Source organism: Buteo buteo, chromosome 13 (genome assembly GCF_964188355.1).
Source record: "Buteo buteo chromosome 13, bButBut1.hap1.1, whole genome shotgun sequence".
Taxonomy (NCBI): domain Eukaryota; kingdom Metazoa; phylum Chordata; class Aves; order Accipitriformes; family Accipitridae; genus Buteo; species Buteo buteo.
In genome coordinates, this window is record NC_134183.1 from 17,286,966 (window position 1) to 17,311,522 (window position 24,557).

A 24,557-nucleotide genomic window follows, 5' to 3' on the forward strand; every position below is an offset into this window, starting at 1 on the left:
AGCAGGCTGGCGTGGCACCCAGGAGCCACAAAAAGGTTGATATGATTGCTGATAAGATCATATTGGCCATATGGCAGGAACATAAAACTCAAGAGTTCACTCTATAGTTAAAGGGAGGGAGACATGAAGAGGGAGCCTGACGTTAACACCTTTTTGTCTCAGAGAGAATGAGCTGGTTTGTAGAGGAATCCAAAAGCAAACTGATTCATGGATTATGGATGATCAGGAGATGGTACCTTTTTTATTGACTTAGACAGAGCCTTCCTCTTCAGGCTGTTTCTCTCTTTGCAGGGTGGGGACCATGGTGTGCCCACACTGCTCAGTGCTGCCTTCAAAAACCTTGAAATCTCTTTTCTGAAAGCGGTGCGTGGGGAGCTTTGCCCCATGGGAAGGGCTTGTTGCTGGAGCGAAGCTTAATATTAAAAAAAATTTTTTTTTTTAAATGTTGCCTTTATTCATCTTTTTAATACTGATTTCACCATAATTACAGATCTGTGCTCCAAAAGGGTAAGCCTGAACTTTGGTAATCACCAAATATTATCCTTAATTTTATAACCAGGAAGATGAGACTGGAGAAGTGTGTCAACTCCTGCTTCAGGAACACTGATGTTCCTTCCATCTATTTTCTCTTTTTAGTCTGTGAAAAGCTGTGCTTTTTGGTGTATCTAAAAATTTGAAGGAAAAGTAACTTTTGTGCTTTGGCTCATGGTCTCAGACATAAGACTTTTCAGGAAAGGAGAGATTTCCTTATGTCCTGTTTAACAGTGCAGAAAAAGGAGTAGGTGGGGTCACCACAGTGTGTTTTCAGGAGGAAATCAAAGTAAACACAGACCAAATCCTGGATTTCAGTTGCACTTTCTCTTTTATAGTCCTTGGTCTCGATATTATTAAAGGGGAAACTGTAATAGCTAGCTTTGGTATTATGCAATAATAATTGTGCTAAGTTATTTTGGTTTCTTTTCACGGAAAGCTTTGGATCCTGTTTTAGCTTATTAATTGGCTGTGGCCAAACTGCTTTGCCTATAGTGTTGTTGGCTGTGAGTGTTTCTGCAAAGCTGTAAATGTGTTGGATCTCTGCTCCCTTTTACTCTGATCTCTGAGATGCTGTTGGGTATTAATTGTGCTATAGCTGTGTCCCCAGTCAAAACCAGACCCCTTGGACCCTCAGGATATACAGATGCTTGGAAAAGGGTGGTGTTTCTCCTGAAAAGCCAACAAAACACTTCTAGGTTAAAGGTTCACAACTGCAGTTATAGTTCCTGTTTGACACCCTTGGAGGGATTAGTGCTGTTATAGGAAATGATCTGCCTTTTAGGGGAAGCTCGGCTGTGGGTGTTGCAGAGGCTTTTGGGCATTTCCATGAACACTGGTGTTGCTAACATTTATTTCTTCCAAGAAAAGAGCCTGTTTGCACCCCTTTCAAGAATTTTCCGAATGCTGGTATTGGCCAGTTCGAACAAGACTCTGCTATGGAAGAGAGCTGCTTTATTCAGACTTGCTGTCTCCCCAGATATGGCAAGATTACTGTTTCAACCTGATTCAGCCAACATCTGCAGCTCCAAACAGGTTGTCAGTGAAAGAAAGCAGAAGCACAAGTAGCACATGAGCTTGGGATGTAGGGCGAGCAGCTTTATGCAGGCTTCAGAATAACTCTCCCATCACTCTTCTTAAACAAAAAAATCACGACAGAAGCTGCCTGGTACTAGGGAAGGCCAAAAAGGTGATTGCATCATTCTGCAGTGAATTTGAATGCTAGTAAGATTTTGATTCAGATCTGTAAAAATACATGAAGAATATGAACATATTCCAGGCTGCCACTAGTCCCTGGAGTTTCTCTAGGGCTCTTGGTGGAAGAGACCTTGCGCAGACGGGCGAGGGTGATTTGGTAGCGCTTCTGCATGGCTGCACACACTCTGGGCATGGTGCAAGCTCCTGGCAGCAGTGGATGCTTAGCATGCCATGACATGGCACAGTCCTGGTAAGCAAATCCTGGCTTGGTCCTTGCTGCCTTGTGATGTTTAAGATCACCTTAATTTGCACCTTCCAGCAGCTTTCTGATGTTAGGTAATTCTGTTAAAGGAAGTTTGATAGTATCAAGATGAAGCCTCACTGACTCATCCAGCACCCTGTGGTTTTCTGGAGTGGGAGACATCACACCACTTCTGTGCTTGCTCACAGCATCTTGCATCAAAAGTAGCAAAGCTGGTGAAATGCTTGTGTCCTGGCAGCGGAGTCCTGCTCAGCTGGTATGCAGCTTCTCTGCATGGCCCACGAGCCCCGGCTAGTCTGGGAACTACCGAGGCTGAGGATTTATGTGGCATCCAGATCCCTGTTCTGTGCTACCCTGTGCAGCAGCGGAGAGTAGCTCCTCTAGTAGAGGAGGTTCATTCCTATGGCTGCAGCATGCATCTCTGTTACTGACTGTGGCCTTGAAGTCAAAGAAGTAAAGGATCAAAATTGTGGCTACAATCGATCTATCTGTGGGGTTAAGAAGATAATTGCTCCTTATTCTTGCCTTGGTCTATCTTCTGCTTCAAGGGCAGCACCCTTGAGGAAGGGGCTGCCTCATGGCATGTCTGCAGGGGCTTAGCACAAGGGGGTCTCCAAGCACAGATGTTGCTTAAGTGCTGAAAAATGCAACATCTCTGGGATACAGAGTTGGAGGGGCAGAAATTGCTAATATGGTGATAGGGAAATGAATCTGGTGAACCTTTGCTCAGCTGTCCACTTGGTGAAGAAGCAAGCACTATATTTCTTTTCAAAGCAGTGGACTCTCATCAGGGATGAATTCTGGTCCAGGTTTTAAAGACTCAGTATATTAACTAAAATTAATAGCTGTCTAAAGTTCACAATGTGGTTCTTAGACTAACCTACAGAAGCTCTTTTTGCTAGCAATATTTTGGATAGTTTCATTGGTTTCTGTTGCAGTAAGTCACCAGTGCCAAGAGATATGAGACTGCTGGTTTTCATCGTAGCATTTCTTACTGTTCTTCTGAACAAAGCTTACTGTCTATACTCAATTTTGTAAGGCAGCTTTTCCAGAAAAAGCTTTATCTTTCCTTACATTTGCAGCTGTATATGATGCCTGACTGGTGAATTATTTAGCAATAAAGATCACTTTTATGATACTACATTCACTGTCATAAACAATTATCATTCTCATTTTTATGTTTCAGCCATAAATTACTTCATGTGCTATTTTCCTGGCACACCAGTCCCTCACAAACATGAAAGTGGACCAATGATATAATGGGACAATAACTGTTAGTGCTGAGACTTGGTAGAGATCCTTGCACCTTGTTATTACTCTCTCAGTTTCCAAGAACATGAAATAAGACATATAAAAAAACCCAGGTCATAGTTCTCTGAAGCAAAAAGGAATAGAAGCCCAAAACACTACTTGTATTCATGCATATGCCTAAGAAAAACTCTAAGTTCTTCTGTGTTCATAGTATTTGATTTTCATCTCATGTCTTCTGGTTCATTTCTCATGTTGAGTTTCTGGGTGAAGTTCTGGGTAAATTTAATGTTAATATTCTGAGCTGGTATTTCTGGATTAAAGGAAAGGGGTTTTGTGGTGTCAGGGTGGATCAAAGTACAAGATTCCTTGGCCATAGGAGAAAGTTCATGTTGGAGGTTATCTCTCTTGGAAGTAAAAATGAAGCCTCATTCAGGAGTAGAATTTCTAGGATTATTGCAGTATAAATACAATCTACTAAGGATCCTGATGGTAGTGACATCAATAAACCAGAATACAACTGTCTGTCCCTCATCCATCAAGTTAATTGTCTGTAAGCTGGTTGGGCTTCGAGGATAAAATTGTGTAAGGAACTTGAAAATTTTGCCTTAAACAGAAATTGGTGCATATGCAGGAATAGGCTGATGGTCTGCTGTTACAGGTACTCAAGAGATTTTACGAATGGTTTAACAGATACACGGCATATTGTTTGTGATCTTATTTCCAGACAGTCTCTTGGCATGTAATGCAAAACAAGAAGGTTCTGCAGCCCACAAAGAAAAATAAATTCCTAAAGCATATTTCTGGGTAAGTAAGAGAAGGGGAAGTTCCTCAGTGAAGACATAAATTAATAATTTTTTTTTTCTATTTACCAGCTACTTAATTTATCGTCAAAGGATGCAGTGCAAGCTCTATCTATATAAACCAAAATGAACTTCTCAAAACAGTTCTTGGATACTGAAGTTCTTTGCCTGTTATTGGAAATTTTAGGTTAGGCAGCATATGTTTTCCCCAGATTTCTGTTCTTTGCTTGTAGAAAGCAGACATTTGAGGAACTGGGTATCACTCACAGGGAACACTGAAAATGGAAATCAAGAACCACATGAAAACAGTGCCAGGGGAACTCAATACTGTGGCCCTTAGGAAGAGGCTAATCTGAAACACTTCTTGTGTGGCTGGGTATTATGAAATTTTTGTACTTGGAAACTAACTTTTTCTGTGAAAAAATGAATCAAGGCAAAAGATAAATTAAAATTTTGAGTCAGATTTTCAGAATATTGATATCTTTTTCACTGACAGCTTGCACTAGAACTTGAACACAGCTGCTATTTAGATGGGCTGGATTTGAGAGGAGTTTAGTCCTGTTAGCAATTCCTCAAACCATTCAATCCTCCAGAGGTCCAAAAAACCCCAATGTGCGTCTTTGCTGCTAAGTTCCTTAGCTACAACTTGTTCCCTTGTGCTATTTGTGTCACATGTTAAAACAGTGCTGGCCAACTGTTTTTCTCAGTGGCCCATTTGGTGAAGATATGGAGTTTTGAAATAACCGTTACTGTTCCCCACTCAAAAAAAGAAAATTTGATTCTTGTCTAGTGAGTAGAAGGGTTCATCCTGAGTGCCATGCAGCTGAGGGATGCTGGTGGACTGCTCTTGCTCAGAGCAGCCAAAGGATTGGGAAAGCTCTGAAGTGCTCTCCACCCAGCACTGGCACATGCACTTGTCTTCCAGTTTCCTTAAGGTCATACCTGAGATGGGCAGTGGAGTGCAATAGTGCACGTGGCTGCAAACTTGTTCTTGAAATGTTAAGGGGTTTCAGCTCAGAGGTAGGGAGCTCTTTCCCTTGTTTCTGGCTGTTCTTTGAGACCACTTGCAACCTGGAAACAGGATCAACAGATGATATACCAGAGAAAGAGGGTAGGTATGGATTCATGGCGCGGCAAAAGGGCTGTTGTCTCCTAATGGAGGTGCTGTGTGGTGCGGTACGTGGGGCTGAGGCTGTGTGTGGCAATAGCAGCAGCTCAAACTCCTAGGTAAAGGTGTTTTCTCCCTTATCTGCATGTCAGAGTACATCTAGTGCTGTGCACTGAGGGAAAAGATCACACACAGGGCTTCTTTCAGTTTCTTTATTAACTGATTAACCTGAGGGCAGCTCTGTCAGACCTGTTTTTCTTCTACGGTGGCAAGCTATTTTTCGATGAGGTATTCCAGGTAGTTTCAGGTGGCAGGGAAAGGTGCAATGTGTGATGGGTCAGGTCAGGGTGAGCTGAGCAACTCAACCTTGCCAGCAGCAGCCAGCGAGTGTTAGAGATGTCTGCTGCCAGGGGTCTTAAGAGAGCTCTAGCCATACCCCATAATATGTGCACATGTAATCCTACCCATGGTAAATTCCACTAGCAGATATGTTCTGACCACAGATTGAGTAGAGAAGATGCTTAGCCCTGTTTTGGAAGGGCAAGGAGGGGATTATGCCATCTCTCCCAGCCATGCCAGGAGCACTAGAATGTAGAGCAGAGCAGCCCCCGCTATTGCCTTGCACTGACCCTTGCTCCAGACGCTTTTTGACTATGGGTCTCACTTTCTCAGAAATATTTTGACAGGAACCATATCTGAGGAAGTGCAGAAATGAGAACCCTTTTCTACATTCCAGACTTAGAAAGAATGAAGTGATTATTTGATTGTTCATTATGAAAATGGTCTTAAAAGCATGTCCTCTTTTTGTCCAGACCCGTTTATATGGACATTGGGAAAAAAAGACAAGAATGACTCTTCCTGCAGTACTTCTTAGTAGCAGGTTGCAGAGTGGGATTTTGGTCTGTCTGCTGACTGTTCCCTGGTTTTGAGAGGAGACTTGCCACTTTTTTTATCTACTGAGAGGTGCTGTTTACCCTTGATAGTGTTTGCATGGCAAGGTTTTGGTAGCGGGGGGGCACCAGGGGTGGCTTCTGTGAGAAGCTACTAGAAGCTTCCTGTGTCCAATGGAGCCAATGCCAGCCGGCTCCAAGGCAGACCCACCACTGGCCAAGGCTGAGCCCATCAGTGATGGTGGTAGCGCCTCTGGGAGAACGTATTTAAAAAGGGGGGAAAAAACCAGCTGTGCAACAGCAAGTGCAGCCAGAGAGAGGAGTGAGAATATGTGAGAGAAACAACCCTGCAGACCCCAAGGTCAGTGAAGAAGGAGGGGGAGGAGATGCTCCAGGCGCCAGAGCAGAGATTCCCCTGCAGCCCGTGGGGAAGCCCATGGTGAGGCAGGCTGTCCCCCGGCAGCCCATGGATGTCCACGGTGGAGCACATCTCCACCTGCAGCCCATGGAGGACCCCACGCTGGAGCAGGTGGATGCCCGAAGGAGCCTGTGACCCTGTGGGAAGCCCACGCTGGAGCAGGCTCCTGGCAGGACCTGTGGCTCCATGGAGAGAGGAGGCGAGGCTGGAGCAGGTTTTCTGGCAGGACTTGTGACCCCATGGGGGACGCACACAGGAGCAGTCTGTGCCTGAAGGACTGCAGCCTGTGGAAGGGACACACAACGGAGCAGCCTGTGAAGAACTGCAGCCTGTGGGAAAGAATTATGTTGGAGATGTTTGTGAAGGACTGTCTCCCGTGGGTGGGACCCCACGCTGGAGCAGGGGAAGAGTGTGAGGAGTCCTGCCCCTGAGGAGGATGGAGCAGCAGAGACAAGGTGTGATGCACTGACCCCAACACCCACTCCCTGCCCCCCTCTGCTGCTGGGCAGGGGGTAGGTAGAGAATTTGGGAGTGAAACTGTGCCCAGGAAGAAGGGAGGGGTGTGGGGAAGGTGTTTTAATTAAGATTTTGTTTTATTTCTCATTACCCTACTCTGGTTTGACTGGTAATACATTAAATTTCATTAACTACATTAAACAAAATACATTAATTTTCCGCAAGTCAAGTCTGTTCTGCCCTTGATGGTAATTGGTTGAGTGATCTCATCCTGTCCTTATCTTGACCCCTGATCCTTTTGCTATATTTTCTCTCCCCTGTCTAGCTGAGGAGGGGGAGTGATAGGGCGGCTTTGGTGGGCTCCTGGGGTCCAGCCAGGGTCAACCCACACAATCCTTGAGTACTGTGCGGCTCTTCCATCTCAGCCACCTACACTGACCCAACAGTAGGTTTTAGCTATCAATTCCCAAATGAGCTCTATGGGGTTTTCCTGCGCTGTCAATTCTGCCACATACCCTGAATGTCACACCACTTCTTTGGCTTCCCCTGGGATCTTGAGACAAAAACTGATTTGCCACAGGCAAAATCCCAGCTTCCAGGACAAGTTGTATGACAGCAGGTGGATATTTTGTGTGTGCTAAAAGCTCTTTGGTACTGGTTGTGCATCCTATGGTATATAATTTCATCACTTCAGCGCTTTTATAGCCCTGCAAATCTCTGCTCCCCACTTTCATTTCTAGTAGCCCCATCTAGCTCTGCCAGGCAGGGCAGGGTGGTTGGCATCCCTCCTAAAGACTGTCATAGCAGCTTACTTTGAGCTGCTTATGGATGAGTAGCACTGCTACCCAGATGCCAGACATGCAGGCTGCTAGCTTTAACATGTGGGAACCATATTGCACAACTGGTGTTGTATGCTTTCCTCGGAGAGCAGCATATTTTAGGAGGAGCATGGAGGGCCTTATCCTTGATGGAATGAAAGAAGAAAGATCTCCAAGAGAGGCTGTGCAGCTGGGCTGGGACTGGCTTATAACAATATTGGAACAACTCCTTGATAGCTTGTTATCACTTACTGTTTCTAGAGAGCTGCTGGCTTAACATACAGGCTTTTTTCTCTGCTGAACATGGTACGAGCTGCTCAGAAGGAGCAGAAAAGTCTTTGCTCTTTTTCCTAGTGGTGTTTTCTGACTAATTCAATGCAATCATGGGTGTGGGAAGCAAATATTGATCTGAGAGAGATTTCTTTCTGAGTAGGAAGTCATATGCAACATGATCTCTCATGCCGCTGCAAGACCTTAAGTTCTGCCTGGAAAATTAACTCTTTCAGAATGGTTAATTATGCTTTTTCCCACTCTCTCTTATTCTGTAGTTGTTTGAATCAGTCAGGAAGCTACTGATGCAGAAGGATGCACAAACTTAGGCCTCTTAACAAAGCTGATGGAAGGCACAGCACTTGTTGTCCTTTACTGTCATTCAGATTTGCTTCTCATCTCTAATTTGTGGAGTATTGGTTACTTTGTTGATTTATTCTCACAGTTACATTAAAAAAATCTCTTTGTTCATGGTTAGTTCTCAAAATGCTTGTTTCAATATTATTATGGGTAAAGCTTTTTGGGTCTTAATATTGCATTGGAGTACTTTGTTTTGCTGATTGGGATTGCATGATTTAAAGGTGCTGGATGGACAGTCTTCATGCACGAGTGTATCATCCTCTTCCCTCCTTTTCTCCTGTCTATGATACAGTTCCTCAGAAGACTGAATGTAAACCTGAATAGAAAATTGTTTGAAGCCTACAAGGGTAGAACAACTGTATCCCTTCCTGGAGTAAACTGTGGAGGACATTGTCATAATTCTCCTTACTTCTTTTTGGAAAGACTTTCGCAGCAGAGACATAGGGATTATACTGGAGTCAATGTCTTTCCACTTCTCTAATACACAGCAAATCTTATTTACTGGTCTGTTCGCAGCTTTTGAATAACTCTATTGCATATTCAATGATATATTTATCACTGAGCAATTTGAGTGTTGAAATCCTCCTGTTTTCCTGTGAGCAATTTGAGTGTTGAAATCTTCCTTTTTTTCCTGTGAGCAATTTGAGTGTTGAAATCCTCCTTTTTTCCCCTCAGAAAAATCCCACCTATGAACTTACACTTTTCTCCCATCTTTAATATGTCTGAGAAAGAAAAATATGTTTTGCCAAGTGTCTTGGCACATAGCGTAAAACATCGTGAATGGCCTTGGTGTAAATGCTTGTCATGTCAGAAAGGGAAAGGCTTTATGGAAGAACTGAATTGAGCCTGTGCAGACACAGAATGTGAGAGGTCAGGTAGGTGCATCTCTGATGAAGGAAAACTATGAAAATGAATCAGATGAGAGGAAGTCTGGGCAAGGTACTTGTCCTGAAATTTGGGAGCAGGTAGGTGAAAAGGAACATGGAAAGGAAATCTTGCAGCTGCTATGATAATGCTGCTTTGAGGATGCTTCTGTGTAATATCTGTGCTGAGCCGTGGTGAACTGGGACCTTCCTTTGCTCTTCCTGAGCCTAATTACTGGAGGCTGTGCTCCCAGTTGCAGCCTCCAGGCAAACAGTGTGGGAGTTGAGAATGTTCCCTCTCCTCACCCTCATCTTCACTGGGAATAGGGTACTCCCTGCTGAGCATACAGATGTCTTCCAGCATTGCAAAGAAACCCAAACAAGCATAAATAAGAAGACAGGCAACAAGTGGCTGTAGCTAGCTTCAGATAGCGTTTTTTTAATCCTGTGTTCTTTTAGTATCTGTGAATTTGGCAGTCTGGGCTGTTTGTGAATGGCACAAACATTTGTTTTTAACATAAGCTTGCTGTGAAGTCACTGTTAAACAGACTATGCTGAGAGCCGGCATGGCGGACTGTAATGATAACATTGCAGTCCTGGGACCTACTGAGAGAGTGGCTGCATCACCTTGTGTTTCACTCCAGGCAACTGATGCATCCACGTCTTTACTTGCTAATGTCAACATTTAATTTCTTCTCCAGAGATCTAGAAGCCTTGTGTACATGCTGGAGGTGATCCTTCCAGGCCAGTGTGAGCCCTATCTGAAGGAAGGGTACAAGATAAGGGAAACAAGGAAGGCACTATTCAAAGAAACTTCTCACCAGCCCTATTAGTTCCTGTAGAGAAGATAAGCTGAAGTACCGCAGACCACAGAGCGTGTGAAATACTGCAGAACAGATCTCTGAAGCCTTCATTCCATGGTCAGAGTGAATAAATAACATTTTCTCTATTAAAGAGTGAATGTAAAAGTGGCCCATTGAAAAATGAATACCTTTAGCATTAATCTCAAAGTGCTTTGCCAAGGCCAATGAGCATTATTTTACCCGAGTTGCAGAGAGTCTGGGAATTAGAGAGGTTTCTTTGATTTACCGAGGGCTATGTGGACTCTCTGCCCTCCCTCCGGTCCTGACTGCTCATGCCAGGTTATGTGGTGGGCACAAATTCAGTCAAACAGCAGAAGTGCTCCTGAAGCGTGCACATTTTGGCAGGGTATCTTTCAACATTGATCCTTGCCAGGAAATAAGCTGAGCTCAGCTCGATGCTGCAGGGTCTCCTGCATTGGGACCCCTTGCATGGCAAGTTAGTAGCAAAGCCAGGAGCAGATCTCAAATCCAGTCCATTCACATCACTGTTGCAATACAGAAAGATTTACTACCCAGACACCCATAAGAGGGTTCCTGGGAGGTTTTTCTGGGGGTGTGGTTTTTTTCCATGCTTTCCAGCTGCAGAGTCACATGCAGCAGTGTGGACTTACCTTGTTTATCTTAATCAGTGACACTGCTGCCCTGTGCTCCAGAAGTGAAAGTGAGAATCCAGTTGCTTTTTAAATGAAGGGAGAAGCCCACAGTGTGTCTTTTTCTCTGGGATCCAAGAGACTTCATCTCCTGTGCAGGGCTCTGGAAGAGGAACTGAATGAACTGGGACCTAGGAAGGCTTCTCGGGCTCATGGAATAGGCTTGGACACAAACAACTCTTGAGGTACTCACACTGTCATCTTCTTTAAAGGCTCCTGCCTTACAGCCAGTCTTTTCTCTTAGAAATTGTTGCTGTTTCCTGTTTGTAAGTAGGCATTTAGGAACAGGCACTAAAAAAGTCTGCAGCAGAAGGGAAATTATTAGCATTTCACATTTTCTCCATAAGGAAGAATGTGCATTCCTTGCGTGCACGATCTTGCTAAATAAATAACGCTGCTTTTTACACTGCTGACTGCCACCCTTCATGCAGTTCTCCACTGCTTTCATGTTGCTTGCGTGAATGCAAAAACCCAACAGCTTCATGAAGTGGTGCACTTTTATATAAGTGTGAGTGACCACAGAAGTAATGGAATAAATCTGTTAGAGCATTCTCACCTTCATGTAATTCCCAGATGATTTTTCCCACATTCAATTAACCTTTATCTTTTTCTCATAGCTCCTTGGCATGTTTTGCTAATATCTCCTTTTCCAAAACTGCCATCCTGTTATATGTGCAAATAAAGGATAATTTGCCAGGAGGATTGCAGAATAAATCTTTGCAACTCTCCTCCTTTTCAGGGAGAAGCTGTCACCCAAGCTGGAGCTGATTGTTCATTGTTTTCCCTGTGGCTACTGCTCCGCTCCCAAAAGGGACCTATGGGGACCCTGGTGGCTCTGAGTTCAGAACAAAACAAAACAGAGAACCAAAACAGAAAGTGTCACTCAGCAAGGGTATTGGTTTTAAAACAAAAGAAATTAAACCAGTGAAACAGTTCATTCTACTTGCCTTAATGTGCCGCAAGCAGAAAATAAAATGTTAGTAGCATTTTCTAACAGTTACTGTGGAAATTTTTTTTAAGAGCAGTTGCTGGGAAGTTGTGTACTTTACTCCCAGGATTTTTGCAGCTTTTTCTTAGCTCAAGCACAGAGTCCTGCTAAGTGCTTTCCACACTGGCTTGTTGGAACTGTGGAAACAAACTGCACTCACAGGCTTACTTGGGAAATAGCTGTTTTATCTCTTCCTGTGATTTTGTTGTTCTTTTTTTTTTTTTGATTGCAAAAGCTTGTTGAGAGTGGTATTCAGCAGACCAATAAAGTGAAACAGGTACTGAAAGTAATACAAAAAATTAGCTCTTATGTGAAGTTTACTCCTTTTCTGGGAAAGAACTTAAGAGTGGAAAATAAAATCTGTAGGATCTTCTGAAGTTCTTTGGTTTTTACTTTGTTGCTTCCCTTACATCCTTCAACAGGATTATTTTCTTCAAAACGTTTGAAACTTAAGTCCTCTCTATGGGATACTTGGGGTACCAGATAAATCTTTTCTAAAAATGTGTTGCATTATTCCACCAAGATGGTTCTGCCTGACCATATAACCATATACTAAAATGCTTATAAAGCTATAGACTCCCATGGTGTGTGGCTGGACGAGAGAGAAGGGGCGGGGAAATGCAGTGTTCACAGCTGGAGTGTAGCACTGGATCTCCTGGGTCCGTGACTGCACTTCACAGCTGGTTGGAGAGGGAAGCGCATCTAAACCCCGGAGCAGCAGCCCTGCTCTGCCATCTCCTATGGCCGGGACTTTGGGTGACCCCCCGCCACAGCTCTGCGCTTGTCACCATGGGGGTCCCCAATGAAGTGGCAGCCTCAGCTAAGCTGTGCCAGAGGCAGAGGTCAGTAAGCCTGAGGATGCAGGCTGGAAAGGCAGTGAGCTGCCTTTGTTTCACTTGTGCTGGAGTAGGAAAATGCAGGTGTCTAACCAGAATGTTCCAGGTCTTTAGCTTTTACCTTTGAGATCAGATGACCTTGTTTCTAGTGGAAATGATGCTATTGTGTTAATGATTGACGTTCTTGTCTTGGTGAACATTGGAGTTGTTTATTGTTTTGTGTTTGCTATGAAGTTATGGGAGAAGGAGAAGCAGGAGAGTTTCAGGTAGTGATTGTTACTCGAATAGATCCTTTAAAAACAAAACCCAAAGACCTTGTTAGGGCTCTGCAACTTCCCATTTCTGGTTAAATTCACTTTCTCCTGCCAGTGATTTCAGGTTGGCTTGTTTGTGGGGACAGGTCTGACCTGGGGAAAAGTCCGTCAGCTGGGTGTGAGTGGTTGGTGTTTGGTGAAGGAGCTCCAGATCCCTGTGGTTGTTACTTTACTCATCTATTGCTTGCAGCTGATCCACTTTTAGGGTCTGGCATTGCTTTGATAGAGCTCTGTAGACAACTTCAGTAGCTCTGAAAAGTGAAAGTTTGTATTGCCTTGGAAAGAAAGGCAAGCAGGCAAAAAACTTGATAAAAAATATTTTCTATCTAAAGACTGTGTTTCAATTTAGATTTGAGTGTTTTATTTTTAAAGTAAGTTTAAAACTGATGGCAGGAGGTGGCCAAGACAGCTGAAGACTGTCAGAAACCTGCCAAAAAAGAGCATTATAAGACAGACCAGTAGGAGAGGGCAGAGATCTAGTGGACAGTGTTCTGGCTTTTGAAAATGAAGAGAAAAGGGGGAGTAGGAAGGAATGTCACCCAAGAGAAGAGGAAGGGAGGTATCATTTGAGCAGAATGAGAGGAGGGACAAGGATGAGGCAAGACCACAAAAGAGAATAGAAGGCAGAACAAATAGGACAGAAGATAGACATCAGGGTGAAAACTACTGGGGAAAAAAACCCACTTATTGTCCTTAACCTCTGGGCAAATAAATCTGCCAGATGTACTGCAGCTGGTCTCTGACGACTGCATCAGGCTGGTGAACATGCTCCGAGGAGGACAAGGAGGTATTTAAGGACTCTGAAGGTATTTAAAACGTGTAGAGGTGGCACTTAGGGACATGGTTTAGTGGTGGACTTGGCAGTGCTAGTTTAACAGTTGGACTCAATGATCTTAAGGGTCTTTTTGAACCTAAATGATTCTGTGATTCTAAGGTTGATGACAGTCCCTTGGCACTCTGCTCACCCACAAGGGAGGAGGGTCAAGCATTGTTAACTGGTGCTTTGCAAAGCAGAAACAGGATGAAGGGGGTAATGGGTGAAATGGTATTGATTGATCTGTTTGTGAAAAAAATTCCACCCAAAATCAAAAAGATAGGAACTATTTTTAGATGTATGGAAAGAGGATGAGAAAAGATGCTGTGCTCATTTGATGCTCTGAGTGTTTTTAATACTCGGTGGGGCAAGAAGAAATTCTTGCAAGATTGTATAGGTGAGAAGGAGCGCTGTGCAAAAAATAGAAGAATTGGTCCCTCGTGTGGCGTGAGGTGAAGTGGATTGACTTTGTGGGTGCGCATGGAGCAGCACCAGGACCTCGCCTCCATCCATTATCTCCTGGGATTAGGCCCTGCGTGGGGGTGTCGAGAGCTTGGGGCACTGTGGAGGGGCCCCAGGTTTTATTCCACAGGAAAGTTTGCAGACAATCTCAAAGATTCCCTCCTGTGTCTGGAAAGGGCTTGTTTTTGAGGTCCTGTTCCTCCTGTCTCATCTGTTTCTGGGAGTCGGGGTGGGACTTGCAGCAGGTCTAGACTAGCACAGATCAGGAGAGATAAGCAATTATTAACTTTTGCTGAACAATTAATGTATAACTAGGAATTAATGCATAATTCATTTGGAAACTTCCTCAAGGTACTTCTCAGGTAGCGACATGCCAAAAAAAGTTGTTTTAATGAAAGCTTCTAACGAAAAACTCTTAGGGCAAAGCAGTTTGTGTTTTACAGAGCTAGGCTAGTGAGGAAAGTGAATTTTCCAGATTTTTTTTTCCTCCTTTGGAAAGTGAAACTTGTGTTTTACTGAAACATATTTCACAAATTCATGACAGTTTCATTGAAATGATTGAGGATTCATTTCTGACTAAATTCAAGACATTTTTTGAGAAGAAATACTAAGTTTTTGTTTGTTTGTTCATTTATTTTGAACAGATATTTCCCATCAGGTCTTCTAAATTAAAAATAAAATTCAGTTTGACAATAAATATTTCATCTTAGGTCAAGCAAAAGACTCATTCAGCACAAAGCATCTTCCTTGTCTAATTTTTTGTGTGTTGTGGAAGCGATAGCAAGTCAAGATATTTGTTGCATGTATTACTGAGTGATGGGTGCAGGGCCACTTCCTTGAGGAGCCTGGAGGACCTGGACATGGAGCTTCCTGCCCAGCAGGCTCAGGAGGGATTTCCCTTTCCCTGCAGAAAGACCATGTGTCTTATGCTACTGTGATTGACCCAGAGATGGAAGGGGGCGCAATTTTGACATTTGCAAAAGCCGTCTCGGAGTGCAGTAGCAGCTGAGCAGCATGAGCATTTCTTTGCCTGCATTCCAGCTCTCTGGGCTAAAAGAAGCTTTACAGACTTGGCCTGGAAGTTCTTTTCTTTTTGATTGCAGAAAGATAGTAAGAAAGATAATGGATGCTAAACACTGTATTTAATGTCCAAACAGGGACATGACTGAGGGAGGAGCCTGGTGAGCCTGCCCTGGGTTCGTGGGGCAGCTAGGAGAGCATCCAGCACTGCTGGAGCTGAGGACCCAGGACAGCCTGATGGACTCTCCCCGCTTGGCACGATTATGTTTCCTGCTTCTGACGGTTGCAGCTCCCTGTCCAAGTGAGTCTCCTTGTTTGATCTCATTGCTTTTCACTGCATGTTAGTAGCTACAAACTTTTAAACTGTTATTAGAAAGCTCAGGTGTGTCCAGTTAAAACTAAAACCACAAAACCACTAAGGTGAGAGAAGAAATTAAGAAGGTGAAGGTGGATTCATTCCACCTGTCACAAACACCTATCTTGGGAATGGTAACTTTTTGGATCTGTCTGAAGTCAGATGAGGCGAGTCCTCTCTCAAAGGACTGGCTCTTTACTAGGGCGGTCTGAACGAGTAAAACCCCTTTGTCAGCTCTCAGCACCCAGCCCCAGCACACCCCGGCACTTCAGCCAGACTTCTGGTGCATTTTGGCTTGGCTGTAAAACTGTTGCCTGCAAGGATATTGAACTGAATCAGTGGCAGTGGCCTGGGACACTGCATCCAGCTGTATGTGAACTTCATTTGTCCCAAGATCCGCATGTCTGCTGGAGATATACCTGATAGGATTGTGCCAAGGAGTTTTGGAAGGAAAGAAAATAAGAACGGGTGATTCATCTGAGCCTGTCTGGGCAGAGGACCTCTTAGCCCAGCAAGAGAAACGTCTTTCGACTTACTTCCCAAGCTGCCAGCTTCCTAGTTAAAACCCCAGTGGCAGCAGTGGGGGAATGCTGTTGTATCTCTACCCCCAAAATTATTTGGGGGACTGGGCTCAGTACCGTATAAAAATTGCCCATTGGCAGACAGTGTCTCCTAAGCCATGACTGGGTTTGTCTACAAAACTCATCTCATTCTCTAACACTAAAAGTCTGGGGAGGAAACCGGTAGAAAATAACTTTCCTTTGTTTTCTCATTTAGATATTGCCATGCCTTGCGATGACCCCACTGGGGGGACACAAGGCTCTTCCTTCGGCAGAACAAATGTGACAGTCTACCACTGTAAAGACTGTGAGAGCAACATATGCGAATCATCCAATTATGAAGACTTTGTAAAAATTGGTGAAACACAATGTGAGACGTTTTCGAATGAAACCATTCAGTTGGTGACCAGTGAAACATACATCGTCATGTGCTTTCAGCAAGAGAATACTTTTCCTGGAGGACTTTACGCCATTGTCTGGGAGAGAGCCACGGGAGTAGGAGATTCATGTGGCATCCTGAATTCTGGAGGTATGCTCTACTGGGAGCCTGGCTACCAACATATGGAAAACATATTTCTGGTTATGAAACCAAGCTGTTACATATTTGGGCAGACAGTGAGGTTAGTGAGTAAACTAACTTGTCAAAATGAGTTTCTTTTGTGAAAAAAGTCATTAAGTCAATCACAAAAATAAATTAAATTCTCTCAGGTCAAACACTGCTTCAAACTACACTAGCAGAGATTCAGATAAATTCATGTTACCCTGATTTATAAAGATAGTTTTCGGGGGCTTTTTTTGGCAACAGCAATTCTCATGGTCAAAATCTGTGCCAGTTTGCAATGTATGCATGCCTTCTACTTCAGTCAGTACACACTGAAATCCAGGTCTAGCCTAAAGAGCCATTCTGTGTTGCTCTTCTGTACAATTCAGTAAATAACCAGGAGGTATTCTTCCAGCTTTCTCATAAGCCTGTCAAATTCAGAGATAAAAATGCCTGTCGGTACATGTAGCAAGTGGCTTCAAGAGGACAAAACTTCATGGTGGATCAGGTTGCACAGGTGTAATTTAGTTGAACTCCATCCAAGTCAATGACATTTCACCAGTTAACATCCGATTGAATATATATTTGGCTTTGCCCTCCTGGCTGTAGATGATTCCCTGAAAGTGGCTTTCATCACCTCTCATTAGACTTAGAGCATCCTTTCTAATCTTACTGCTGACAGAAGAAAACAGGAAAAAATCCTCAACCTACATATGCTTTTGTTCAGCCTAACAATTCCTCTTGTATTTAATTTCTGTAAACTACTTCTCTCCTGGATTTATGCTTACCGCTGCAAAATCTACATGCTGTTACCACTGTGTAAAGCTTGGATGACACTAAAACATCCAGAGTGATAACTGGAAATTGCTGTAGACGTAGATGCCTATATTTCTTGAAACGGTAACAGGTGGATGTGCTGAGTGTGGGATGTGTAGGTAGGAAGGAGCTTTCAAGACAATGGCCTTTACATTTCCCATGTCTTAGAAGATGAATAAGTTGTATAATGGCACAGCGGCATGCAGGCTAGGCAGGAGATGCGTTCTGGGCTCTTTGAGATTTATACAGCTGCTGGTCGTGTTTGTTCCGCTTCTTTGGTTCCTGTGGGTAAATGGAAGGTGCAAGATTTTGTCACAATTACTATTTGAATAGAATTTAAATGCCAAATGTAATGATGAGCTTTTTACAAATTTTTTGGTGTTCTTAATTGCACGTGAAAACTTTTTTGCCACCTTCATATGTGAAGATTTCCATTAGAGGTTCACCGAGCAGTTCATCAGCTTCAGTGAGAAGAAAATCTAAATGATGACTGGTTGATTTGAACAGTTGGTGAATTAAATATGATTGTAGCAATCTCCAATTTTTTGTGGTACATGAAGGATCCACTTTTTTAACCTATTAACCTCTTGAACCATTTTAACCCTTGATTGAAGATCTTATAAATTATCCGTATTTATAAGTAAAATGTCTTTTATCTTTCAGCTTCCTCAGAAAATGGGAGGGGTAACACGGTTAGAGTTTGCTGTGAAGTAGAGATAGACCCTTCAGTGCCCAAACCTCCCCTGAAGTGCTACACTAAAATAACAGCTGAGAAAATCGGAGAAACAGACGACATCACTGGTGAGGGAAATCGAGGTTAATCTTTTCACATGTTTGTTTGCCCTTTGCTTTGAGAGAGTTTTGCTCAGACAGCTTGATGTGAACAGAGTTTTACGGGGCGGGGTGGGGTGGTGGTGGTGGATGTACTGTACATACCTTGGACCCACACATGCTGTAGCCATCCAAACTCAGAGACTTTCCCCTAGCCCATGTAGGTGCCCAGTCCTGGAAATATATATCCATAGGTATAGGTTTCTGTAACTGTAGCTATATAGCTGTAGATACAGGGACACTGAGGGAAGGCGGTACATGATAAGCGTGCAACAAGTTTCCAAAAATTCTACTTACCAGAAGATGATAAATGAGACTTTACCTCCAGACTGAGAGGATGTTTGTGACACATAGTCATTTTTATATCCCAATTTCTTTCACTGCAGAAATCCTTGTCATCTTCCTTAGGTTATGGACAAACAGGGAGTCTTTGCTTGAGACAAGTAAACACTATTTATCCATTTCTGGAGAGTGTCCTTGGTAGGGGTATAGGTCTTCGCTTTTTGCTGTGTTGTGTGGGGATTTTTTTGGGGGGTGGGGTGGGGAGGGTGGTTTCTTTGGTAAGATTTGAATGTGTGCAGGTTGATTCTATTATTTCTCTTCTAAATTAGACAAGTATTAAAATAACATTTCTAGATACTTATGTGTTTAAATTGCTCTGCACTGAGGTCTTTAAAAAATGGTCAAAATGGATTTTCTTGGTGGCCTTTGAACCCATCATGAAGGATGCGTTACCTAGCTGAACGCCTTGTCCTTACCAGATCCTTGTTTCTGAAATACACATTATCCAGACGCCATCCAGAATGATGCTGCCCTGAAAAATATTCTTCCAGCTTTTATTTTCTACTTATTGCATGTCTTGTCTTAGCAGAAAGACTGGCTAAAAATAGTAAGATCACTCAAAGACTTCACAGAGCTATTGACCTTCTTCCATTTTCAGGATACAAGGTCTCACACCTCTTGTTTTTGGTTATTTCAAATGAGATAGATATTCAAAGGTATCTGTTGTGGTGGGGAGTCAAGGATTAGCTCCAAGTGTTGATAGAGTTATTTTTTGGTTACAGGTATCTTCATTAAGATATCCTAAGCCAGAGGCTATTTGTTCTCTCATTCATCAGTTCTTCCTCTCATTATGAGCTTTGATGGGGTACGTTGCAGAAGCACCAGGCCTAATTCTTCCCAGCTGGTGCTTATGAGGCAGGTTTTTTTCTTGGCACACCTGTTTGATTCACCGGGACTCTTTGTTTTCTTCTACTCTGCAGGCAATCCTCAGTTTTCAATCGGCGAAAAGAGCAGCATTGACATCATTGCCCCACTACTGATTCTTGGGGTTTGTGGAGCAGCAATGGCAGTGTATTGTGTTCGACAGAACCAAAATGGCCAAGGTACAGCCTGACAAAATGTTGTGTTTCCTAGGGGTAACATGCCTTACAGGCTGTGCTGCTAGTGGAAAAATGCATACGGGGTTTTCTTTCTGTATCTCATTTCCATAACATTGTTTATGAGGTTGCTAAATGATATTCACTGTGAGGGGGAGGCTGGGCTAACAGCTGGTACGAACTCCACCTCTGCCTTTGGTGCCACGGCATAGTTCCCGGTCAGCTGGGTTTATTATGAAAAATAAGCACTGAATGAATTTCCTCACTGCTACAGTAATACAGCCAAGCAATTGCACTGCTCAGCCTTACCTCAAAGGGATGCAGTTCCTTGGAGCAGTCTCAGACTGCAACATTGCTGTGCAAGTTCCCCTGCAGAGACACATCCCAGCCCAGGAGACTGCTGAACATCCAGGTGTGGGCTGACGGGTCCTTTAGGTGGATGGTTCCCACTCACAGCTCTGCCCACTAAAGAGCCAATTTTAATTTAAGAAAGAGCGTTTTCCTAAATACATCCAAGGGGGGGAGTTGGTTTTGCAAACTAATATGCGTGGAAAGGGCTAGGATAGGCTCTATGGAGTAAATTGGGAGTCACGCAAATAAAATCTTCTGGAAATATCTGCCTTCCTCTGTATCGCCCTCTGCTCTTGTCTCCTCCCTCACCACACAGAATACTGCGGTATTCTTAAAGTGAGATAATATTAAACTACCTCTTACTTCAGAAGTAATTGTGCTACAACAGAGTCTAGAACTTGGGATGCACCTGTGCTGTCGCATGGCAAAGTATCACACCTGCCATACCTGGTGGGGTTTTGTGGAGAAAACACAAGGCCTGTGGATCTGTTTGCGATGGACACCAGTGAGTTGCTCAGGAATTCCAGATAAATATAACTTAGGAAAAAAACAACTGCAGGTCTGTTAGTTTTAATTTGTCCAAGTAAATCCTTGCTAATGCTGGTACTTTTTTGCTATTGTTTTCCTAGGACCTGTCATAGTGCTCCATCAGATTTTTAATGGTAAGATTTGACTTTTGGGGATTCATTATGGTAAATGATGAAGTCACAACACTACAATGGCAGGAGGGTGTTCAGTGGCGGACTAGATGTGTTTACCGGGACCATGTTCAGTCGATGCCCATTTCCTCCCTGCATCAGGTCTGAGTCAATAGATTTTAGCCCCTGTGTGACTTTGCGGTGGTTCCAGTACTTGTGTGTTGCTCATTTAGACACTTCTGCAGACACCTTTTGACCCTGACATACAGCTTCCCCCCTATATCCTGTAGCCCCCTTGGCTCCAGGGTTTATGGGACCTTGTGTAATGCCAGCAGCTGAGACACCTCCTCTCAGTTACTGAACTAGTCCATCCTTTAGAAACAAACATTAGTTGTTTCTTTCTAAGAGTCTAAGAATTGTATTTCTAAGTCTGAATTTGTTTAAGGTTAACTTGTTGGTTAGAAGTTAGTTAAAGCCTAAGATTTTTATCTTGTGCTCCATTTCTAGTGAATGGAGAGAAATAGCTGTCTTGAGGAGGTGATTCATCTCACCTTAAAATGGTTCTAAGATGAAACAGATGAATTACCTTGTGAAGGTGTGCCTATTCCTCTCTGGTGACTCTAAAGGAAACCAATGGGAACAAGCGGAGACGTTTGAGCATTGAAAGTTAGATAAAACGCAAGGCTATCTGTGAAAAATAGGAGTTGCACAAGTGCTTGCAAACCCCAGTAAAGATAACACAATGCTAGCCTCACTGCAGTTAGTTATATTAAGACATATTAACAGATATATTGGTATGATAGGTAAAAAAATGTGCTGCTAGTGGCTCCTCTGAGGTCCTGCCCTGTGGCGTAACGCTAAGTGATGTTTCAGGCCTGTCCTAGAGCCCTTCTAAGGCAAAGGCTGATGGGCCACAGCAAGCAGGGCAGGGTTTCAGCAGAGACACCATGAACTCGTTGGGCAATGAAGCTCCAATCCTTTCACCCTTCAGAGCAAGAGGTGGTCCAGTAGAAGGAGGGTCAGGAGAGCTGCCATGAGGACTTCACGCTCCAGATTTCCAAGCCTAAATACAGGCAACTGGTTTATAATTCTTACTGAATTCAGCCTGTGCCTTTGGTGGCCTCACAGATATTTTTCCTTCAATTCTGCAGCTGTTAGAAAAACCAAAGGGGCTCCTGACACAGAAGACATCATACCTCTTTGAAAAACATCTGAAAATGAGAAAATTAGGCCTCTATGTCAGCAGCATGCTCCTCAGTAATGATGTACAGCATTCAGCTGAAGAAACAGAGCGTGTTTTATAGGAGACCTCATGGTAGTTCTCACAAATCTACCTTCATGAAATCCATGCGTTCGCTGAGGTCTGTGATTGCCACAGTCGTCCAGCTCCAGACCTCTGCGAGCCACATGAGAAGCTCCCTGGATCTCCTATCCTCTCCTGGTGCTTCGCTGAGGACAGCAGTCATCGCAAGATGTGTAGCTCACTCAGCAGCACAGGTTTAAACCAGCTGAATTCTCTCAATGGTTTTCATGACTGAAACTACCTGTTCATCTGAAATTCTTCAGAGAACTGTATCTGTGCTCAGGAAGGATGTGTTGAACCCTGAGACAGATGCTCTCTGCATGTCTTCCATTGCCTAACGTGATAGCATGCCCATAGGTCTTTATTTTTTTAACTCTCAGGTGGTGTCTAGATCAAAGAAAGGATTTTGTACAGGTGACTGGTTTGTTGAATTAGAGGGCTTTGGCCTTTTGAACGGACATGTGATTTTGCAACCACCTGCAGGCTGAGGACATCTCCTCTGTGTGCTCATTCCTGTGCAAGGGTGGAAAGGAGGGCTATATCCAGCTCCCTCAGAAATGGCATTGGGTCACGGAGGCCATAGCACCTTCCCAGGCTGAACAGAAGTATGATATCAATCTCCCTGACAAGTCAGGTCATAATATTGGCAATTTTAGTGTAGGACACGTTCAACAGTAACTCCAGTGGATAGGGAAGCATATTGATGCACGTGCTCTGTTTCCATATCAGAAAAGACTACAATATTTCCGCATCTGAAGACAGATTTTGGGTATCCTGCATGCAGACAGATGTGATGAATACTGCACTTCAGGGATCCCCATTTGTTGGTTCACAGGTGGTATGTCATCTTCAAATGATTTCTCATTCACGCTTGATTTGAATAAATCCTCAAAAGTTTGCTTTAGACCTAATCTAGTATCAGGCTTTTGAGCAAAAATCATCAGCAGCACAACTGGAAAAGGAGATCCATGAAACAGGATGAATACTTGCTGAATCATTTTTACATGGTTTAATTACCCATAAACCTGTAGCTGAAGCTTCCAGCGGGAAATCTCAATGGATGTAGGATGTCGTGTGACTCTTGAAATTTGCTACAAGCAAATCTAAAGAGAAAAGTTCATAATGAAAGACAACCAAAAAAATGTTATTCATTAATTTTAGAAATGCAGAAAAGCCTCTGTGCTTCAATTTGGCTCTTGTTTGGCACAGGAGACTAGTGCTCTTACAGGTTTGGGTTTTTTCCCTTCCCCAGTGGGGGCTTTACACTCATGCTGATCTAAGATACCCTTTTAATTGAATTCTCAGCTTATTTGTTGGACTTTGTCTTTTCAATTTGAATGTGGTGGAATGCAGTCAAAACTACATGAAGAGATGTCAATCCCCAGATCTTCAGAGGCTTTTAAGTATTTACCGAGTGTGTTATGTTGACTGATCCAGTTGTGAACTCTGTTATACCATGATGAATGTTATACTATGTTTATTCAATACGCCAAAGCTAAGGCTACCTGTGAAGAGTCCAGGCTGTGCAAGGATTTAAAGATAGAAGGAAAAAGACTTCTCCCCTTTATATAGCACCTTAGCACAATTGCAGTTCCTGTTTTTTCCCAGAACAGGACTGCTGTAAGCTTTCAACAGAGTAGAGCTGTGTCTGAAAGGAGTGAGGAAGAGATTTGTTTGGGATAAAACCCATCTTTTTTTGAGGAAATAATACATCTGCCGCTATAGCCTGGGAAAGGAGCACTCAAATCGGGTATGGGTCTTTCACTTTTTGACCCCACTGCAGCTATCACAGAGAGTGCTTTTGCTTCTGTTCCCCTCTGCTGTAAGTCACTGCTCTGGGCGCCTTTGAGGAAGTGCCAAGTCTTCCAGTTTACACAGTCAAGCTGTATACTGTGCTTCCGGAGATTTCCAGGGATGTATACATTATTTTCCTATACCTAGAAAAATGCAGTCTTAAAATTGAAAGCCATAGCAGTTCTTTTATATGGTCTTCTACTGAGAAAAACAAATGTGTCTGTGTATAAATGTGGAAAAATCTGTGTGTATGTGTATATATGGTGTTTAAATTGATGCCTGACACTGGGTGGTTTTGGTACAAACTTGGATTTTGAGTTCTTTGAAAAGGGACAAAGTGATATTTGAGAATTCACATTGTATTAACTTGAGGGATTCAGGTTTAATGATATGCAGTTTTGATTTCTAGTCTTTAACACCAGCTGGGGCCAGAGAGCTGGACATGTTTTGAGAAGAAAGGTTGTATGTACACCTCTGCCCCGTGACAGTTGTTTAGCTAAATTAGTCGCAAGATACAAGTCACAGGCCAATCTTTACGGCTCACTCAGGCACATTTTCCTTTACATCTCTTCTTTCTATTGATTATTATGCAGATTGTGATATTCAGAGGCATCACTACCAACTGTTTCACTTTGCCCCTCCTGAGTTCTGTTGTGCTGGTAGACACGAATCATCCCACATCTCAGGAAAAACTGAAGATCTACAGCTTTAAAGCTCTACTGTGTTTCTTCTAAGCAACTGCATTGTGTTTGTCCTGGTTTCAGCTGGGATAGAGTTAACTGTCTTCCTAGTAGCTGGTACAGTGCTGTGTTTTGAGT

The 24,557-nt window shown here is 43.3% G+C and overlaps 1 protein-coding gene across 1 annotated transcript in view; it reads left to right on the forward strand.

The window, feature by feature from the left end:
• CD7 (CD7 molecule) overlaps positions 1-24,557 on the forward strand; it is a 215,884-nt gene that overhangs the window by 172,637 nt on the left and 18,690 nt on the right. The window contains exons 6-10 of the mRNA XM_075044904.1: positions 15,309-15,472; positions 16,304-16,615; positions 18,107-18,244; positions 19,537-19,659; positions 20,634-20,666. Coding sequence (XP_074901005.1) covers positions 15,409-15,472; positions 16,304-16,615; positions 18,107-18,244; positions 19,537-19,659; positions 20,634-20,666 — 670 coding nt within the window. The 5' untranslated portion in view covers positions 15,309-15,408. The remainder of the gene's footprint in view (positions 1-15,308; positions 15,473-16,303; positions 16,616-18,106; positions 18,245-19,536; positions 19,660-20,633; positions 20,667-24,557) is intronic.